This window comes from Octopus bimaculoides, chromosome 26 (assembly GCF_046866305.1).
Source record: "Octopus bimaculoides isolate indiv1 chromosome 26, ASM4686630v1, whole genome shotgun sequence".
NCBI lineage: Eukaryota > Metazoa > Mollusca > Cephalopoda > Octopoda > Octopodidae > Octopus > Octopus bimaculoides.
In genome coordinates, this window is record NC_142953.1 from 21,167,368 (window position 1) to 21,174,885 (window position 7,518).

Here is a 7,518-nt window from a genome sequence, read left to right on the forward strand (position 1 = left end):
TAGAGAAGAGATAAAGGTAACCCCAAAAGAAGAGGTAGTAGGTATGGGTGTAGTGAGGGTAGTTAGAGGTATTGAGACCGAAGAGATTTTATAAGTTGCAATGTTACAGGTGTTATTACATATATGATTTTATAGTTTCTTGGGGGTTATATAATTAGGAGGCTTACATAAAAGTCATTATAGATATACATAATATGATCAGTAGGGTAGAACATCAGAGAAACGAACAAATAGTTTAATCACCAAAAACACGATGAAATCAGACTAACTAGGCAGGAGTTTTCATGGGATAGTAATCTATACTATAAATTGCAGTGTTCTTGATTGCTTGATTGATTGCTTGATTGATTGATTGATTGAGTGTCGGCAGATTCACTCGAGAACGGTGCAGTGGAATCGCGTGAAATTCAGCACAAAGCGGCAGCATGGTCCGCTCATGTTCAGGAGATTTTTATTGCCCTCCAACTCCCATGGTTACCGAGATAATCGATTATTACTTTTTAAGATAGGAATATCCCATTCAAAGTGGGGAGGGGCGATTTTGTTGCCTTTCCCATGCGCGAAATTTTACGGAAAACCAGCACAATAAAGATTATTATTTTCCAAGTAATGTGGCTGGGTTTGTTTTTCGAAAATTTTAATCAGAGGCACAGAAAAAAAATAGTTTCAATTTTTTGTGCATTAAAAAGCCAAAGCTGTTAGACGCTGGCGTACAGCGATCGATATTATACGCAGTGAACGTTTTCTCCATTTGCGTGCAATAAGGCTTAGGGCAAGCGAGTGTAACATCGAAATAACTTGAAAAGAATGCATGTGGGAATGCCGTTATAATGAATGCTCATTTAAATGTATTTTGCATGGAGTTGATGTACTTTTTAACAGGAGAGGAGTGCCTGCAGGCTGGTTCTTCTCAAGTTTATGCATTTTCAGGTTCAATGTGTTTCAAATAAGTACTGACAATTGAAGGTGATTGCAAAGACAAAGAACTACCTGTTTTTTTAAAAACAATTTTAACAGTGAGAACATTGGACAAAATATGTTATTGACATTAATAGTTTGTACCTCAGCTAATTACTGTTGAGAACTGCATAATCCATGTGTCATGTTAGAGATCTAAAAGGCATTTTCGAATTTCATTATTTTCTTTAATCCAGGCAACGCTGGATATTTCTGCTAGTTACATATAGCACACACACACACACACTCACACTCACACACACACACACACACACACACACACACACACACACACACACACACATATATAGGTCCAGGCGTAGCTGTATATATAGGAAGAGTTAAAGAATCCGATGTATTCGGCTTGTGCATGTTTGACTGTGTATGAATATTAATAAATGCGCGCGCGTGTGTGTGTGTATCGTTATATCTTTCTATCTATTGCATATGTGTGTGTGTGTTTGTGTGTACATGTGTATATATATATGTATATATATGTGTATATATATATGTGTATATATATGTATATATATGTGTATATATATGTGTATATATATGTGTATATATATATGTGTATATATATGTATATATATGTGTATATATATGTGTATATATATATCTATATATATGTATATATATATGTGTGTATATATATGTATATATGTGTATATATATATATATGTGTATATATATGTGTACATATGTGTATATATATGTGTAGATATATGTATATATATATGTATATATATATGTGTAGATATATGTGTAGATATATGTATACATATGTATATATATATATATATATATATATATATATATATATATATATATATATATATATATATATATATATATATATATATCTTTTATCTCGGTTGTCAAATGGTGGTGTGTTACAGATATACACATATACGGCGGGCTTCTTTCAATTTCCGTCAGCCAAATCCACTGACAAAGCTTTGGTTAGCCTGAGGCTAAACGGCTAAATTTTAAAAAATCTCTTGCCCAGTGTGACACAGAACTTTGGACAAGAGTCTGAACCTGGTAGCTCGTGGTTGAGAACCAAACTCCTTACCACACAGCCACGCCAGCACCTATATGTGTGTGTGTGTGTGTATACAAAAGTTAAGGAATGGAATAGATAAGATCCGAGCTACATGTGTTTCATAGCGAGCCAGACCTTGGGAGTAGTAAATATCCAAGCAAGGTGTTGACCGTAGGCTACACTTCAGGCCAAGGATATCTTGATTAAAGGATCGAATTGTCTGTGTGTCGATATGTACTTCTTTGCGACAATGTAAACTTTTATTCAATCAGAAGACCCTGGCCTGAAGAGTAACCTGTGTTATACACCTCGCTTGGATATTTACTACTTCTGAGGTTCCGCTTGCTATGAGACATATGTAGCCTAGATCTTGGCTACTCTTGGTGAGCAGGCCAACATACCCCTACTCTTGGATTTTATTCGCATGCTTGGCAACCCTGTCTCCAAAACATGTACCGAGAGTGATAAAAATCAAACATCATGGTGCTTGGAGTGATCACTAGTGATGGCGACGTTATGCCTTCATTCAACTTCCCACATGGCCTCAGACTCAACACAGAGGCCTACATCAAGTGCCTGGAGGAGGTAGTGCTGCCCTGGGTTAAGAGGGTGGCTGTTGCAGGACCCTATGTCTGACAACAGGACTCTGCACCATGCCACACAAACAGGAGAACTTAGTCATGGCTGTCAGACAATTTCTGTGACCACATCACCCCTAACATCTGACCACCTAACTCTCCAGACTGCAACCCCCTTGATTATTATGTGTGGGGCGCAGTTGAGCGAGAGACCAGCAAAACTTCTTGTAGCACCAAAGATGAAATAAAGGCAAGGATTATGACAGCATTCGCTAATTTAAACAAGGAAACCGTCCAGAAGACCCGAAGTCGTCTGGAGGTTGTGGTTGAAGCCAATGGCGATTTTACTGAATAAATTTACTCTTTAGCATTTCAAGATATTTTTATGCAATTTTGGTAAATATATCTGTTAAAACGAGAAGTCATTGTTATTTTCATTTCTGCGTAATTTAGACAACAATTTATTCACCGCACCCTGTATATGCTTATAAGCATGCATATGTTTATTTGTTGTTTGATGTGGTACAATCCAAACTACTTTTTACTAAATATCGATGTGTCTCTATATGCAGGTAGGTGTGGTGGTGGGGTGAGACAGTGACTGACAATTTTACCTGGAAACATGGGTATGATACCCCGTTTTCTTCTGATTTGCACGATCCTGTCAACGGTGTCGTTCGTCCTGCGATGACATTCGGACACCATTTTGTCCAACACAGCTTCCTCGACGTAAAATGGTTTTCTCATCACTGTGTGAGGGAGATCACTGCAAAGATTATACATTCGAGTTTAAGTCAAAAATTACACGCTTTCTGGTTCCTGTCATTTATTAAAACATAAACAGGAGTTGGACAGTTATCTTTTAGATCTTACTTGTTTCACTTATTTGACTGTGGCCATGCTGGGGCACCACTTTGAAGGGTTTTAGTCAAACAAATCGACCCTCGGACTTAATTTTTTTTTAGCCTCGTACTTATTCTATCGATCGCTTTTGCCGAACTACAAAGTTACAGTGACGTAAACACACCAACACAAGTTGTCAAGCGGTGGGGGTTGGAGTGGGGACAAAGACACAAAGACACACATCCATAGCTATATATATATATATATATATATATATATATATATATATATATATATATATATATATATATATATTACATGATGGACTCTCCCGTCATGGACTCTCCCGTCATGGACTCTCCCGTCATGGACTCTCCCGTCATGGACTCTCCCGTCATGGACTCTCCCGTCATGGACTCTCCCGTCATGGATTCTCCCGTCATGGACTCTCCCGTCATTAGACGATGTATGAGGGTTTGACAATTTCTTACCGAACATCCACACAGATTATCTCTTTATAGTGATCAAATGTCTGTGCATACATAAGCTCACGTCCTCCATCAGATCGATATTACCTGTACAGGTGTAACTGGGTGCCACATGTCACATGACGAAATGATCGCAGAACAACGTGAAATGAAGTGCTTTGCTGAAGAAGACAACACAACGCCCAGTCTGGGAATCGAATCCACTTACACACACACACACACACACACACACACACACACACACACACACACACATATGTGTGTGTGTGTATATATATATATATGTATATATTTGTATGCATATGTATATATTTGTATGTATATATATATATATATGTATATATATATGTATATATATGTATATATATGTATGTATATATATATATATATGTATATATGTGTGTGTATATGTATGTATATATATGCATGTATATATATATACACATGTGTATATATATGTATATATACATATATATATATAGATGCATAAATATATATATGTGTGTGTGTGTGTGTGTGTGTTTGTACATATTTATGTCTGTGTTTGCCCCCTCATCATCGCTTGACAACCGATGTTGATGTGTTTACGTCCCCGTAACTTATCGGTTTGGCAAAAAAGACCGACAGAATAAGTATTAGGCTTACAAAGGATAAATCTCCGGGGGTCGATGTGTTCGACTAAAGTCGATGCTCCAGCATGGCCGCACTGAAATGACTGATTCAAGTTAAAAAAAGAACAGAAGGAAAGGATATGGACCCGCCACCTCACCCCACCCTGCAAGGGTCACGTGGACCGCAGTTTTAGAGGGAGAACGATCTTTGGTCATTGGTCCTGTTGAATCGAAGTTGGACCGGAGATCAGCAGCAGCAGCAACAGCAGCAACAGCAACTGTTAATGAAATTCCTAAACCTAGAAATGACCGGAAGATGAAGGGCAAAGCTGACCCGATGAAAGTTTGATTTCGGCCACAAAGTCATAGATATAAACACTGAAAGCATTTGACTGCGGCCATGCTGGGGCAACACTTTGGAGGGGTTTAGGTCGAACAAATCGACCCCAGTATTTGTATATTTATTTATTTATTTATTTTTATGCCTGGTGCTTATTCTATCGGTTTCTCTTTGCCGAACCGCTATGTTACGGGGGACATAAACAAACCAACACCCGTTGTCAAGCGATGGTGTGGGTAGGGGTGGAGGTGGACAAGCAGAAACACAAAGACATGCATAGATGTATACATGGACTTCCAGATTTAGAGTTCCATCTTCCGGTTTACCATTAGCCTCCGGCACCGCAACCACCACCATCACCACCACCACCACCACCACCACCACCACCACTACATCACCACCACCATCACAACTACCTCTTGGCTCTTGGGTACCTTTAGCAGCGTCGGCTGTATTGTAAGCATTTGATTTGGGTGTTCGGTTTAAAGAAAAGTTCCTGTCTTCCTTCCCTCCTTCAAGGTCCGGATGCTTTGAGAATGGTCATAGAAACTCTTTGACTAAGGCATTGCAACCCCCACCAAAAAAAAAAAGAACAAACACAATAAAACAAAAGATAAAATCTGTAAAACCACAGGAAAAAACCCCTTAAAAATGCTAGAACTTTCATTTTTAAGCATAACATCGTCATTTAGAAAGAAAACAGCATTGAAACGATTCTTTTCTACTCTAGGCACAGAGCCCGTAATTTTGGGGGAGGGGGGGCAGTCGATTAGATTGACCCCAGTACGCAACTGGTACTTAATTTATCGACCCCCGAAAGGATGAAAGGCAAAGTTGAGCTCGACGGAATTTGAACTCAGAACGTAGCGACAGGCGAAATACCGCTAAGCATTTCGCTCGGTGTTCTAACGTTTCTAATAGCTCGCCGCCTTGAAACAATAATAATATTATTAAACAAACTTTTTCTTTTTTTTCTTTTTTACAAAAAAAAAAAGGGATCGTTTGGCTTACCTTTGACCATAGACAAAGCAAAGAGGGTGATTGTAGTCGTCCATGTGGCCGTAGAGGACTTCGACAACACGACGTCCGTCAGTATAGAACATGTTTTCACTCTCGGGAATGCGCTGGGTAGAGCAGACGACAGCGGCCATCGACGAAAATAAGATGTGGAACATAGTCAAAGTGTAACGACGTGGACGCTTGCCTAAATCCATTGTTGATCAGAGCAAGATTTGACTTACAGTTAAGGATGTAGATCCAGTTATAATAATAATAATAATTATAAGGGGTTAGGATTCAAGGCGGAAAGGGAGGGATCCAAAGATGACAAAATCGAAATGTAAAGAATATAGAATAAATCAGATTGAAGGAAGAAACTGCAAGGATAAAAGCTTGAATGGTAAAGACAAGGGCAAATAACTAGATTTAAAATACGCATATATATATATATATATATATATATATATATATACGTGTGTGCGTGTGTGTGTATGTGTATGTATATATCATATGTACGCGTGTGTATGTGTATAAGTTAAAGACATGCAAATTATATATATTTGTGTGTGTCTGTATATAAATTAAAGACGCAACGTATGCGCGCGCGCGCGTATATATATATATATATATGCGTATATTTATAGATATATGTGTGTATATACATATACATATGCATACATATATACATATACATACATACATACATACATACATACATACATATATATATATGTATATACACACACAGATGTATGTATGTATGTATATTCATACACATACGTATATAGATATATGAATATATGTATGTATGAGTGTTTGTGTGTTTGTGTGCATGCGCGTGTGTGTGTGTGTGTGTGTGTGTGTGTGTGCAAAAATCAGATGAAAACGAAAAGAAGGAAAGCAATGCACCAACAATCAACAATGAAAGAAAATAAGGCAAAAAGCGAAATAAAGCAGAACTAGAAGGTCAAAAATGAGGCGACCCCATCCCTGCAGTGGGTTGGATAGGTTGGAAAAAGTAACAGAAAAGCAAAACAAAAGAAAACAAAAAGGAACACCCCTCCTCTCTCTCTCCTTCATTTTTCAACTAAATCCAAAAATAAATAATATAAGAAAATTAAAAGAAAAGAATTATTAAGTCGGTTGCTTGGTTTCTTTGCCTGAATTCCATACCTCGTGGTTGCTAAGTCCTTCCTTTGAATGTTTCAGTTATCAGAAACGTAAATAGCGACAGTCGCACACAAATTAGTAAGCATAAACGTAACTACACACACACATACACACACACTGATACACACACACACACACACACACGCACACATATATGTATATATATATATATATGTTTGTATATATGTATGTATATTTGTGTTTGTGTATGTATGTATGCATATATATGTGTGTATATATATGCGTATATGTATATATATGTGTGTATATATGTATATATATATATATATATATATATATATATATATATATGTATGTATATATGTATATATATGTATATATATGTATATATATGTATATATATATATGTGTGTGTATATATGCATATATATGTATATATATATATATATATATACACACACACACACATACATTCATGTATGTGTGTGTGTGTGTGTAGTGGGGATTAGTGACCTCCTGTAAAGTA

The 7,518-nt window shown here is 37.1% G+C and overlaps 1 protein-coding gene across 1 annotated transcript in view; it reads right to left on the reverse strand.

Moving 5' to 3' along the window:
• Positions 1-6,293, reverse strand: part of LOC106883552 (phospholipase A2) — a 14,560-nt gene extending 8,267 nt beyond the window's left edge. The window contains exons 1-2 of the mRNA XM_089342463.1: positions 5,874-6,293; positions 3,195-3,346 (exon numbers count right to left, since the gene is read on the reverse strand). Coding sequence (XP_089198589.1) covers positions 3,195-3,346; positions 5,874-6,076 — 355 coding nt within the window. The 5' untranslated portion in view covers positions 6,077-6,293. The remainder of the gene's footprint in view (positions 1-3,194; positions 3,347-5,873) is intronic.
• Positions 6,294-7,518: the final 1,225 nt, after the last annotated feature.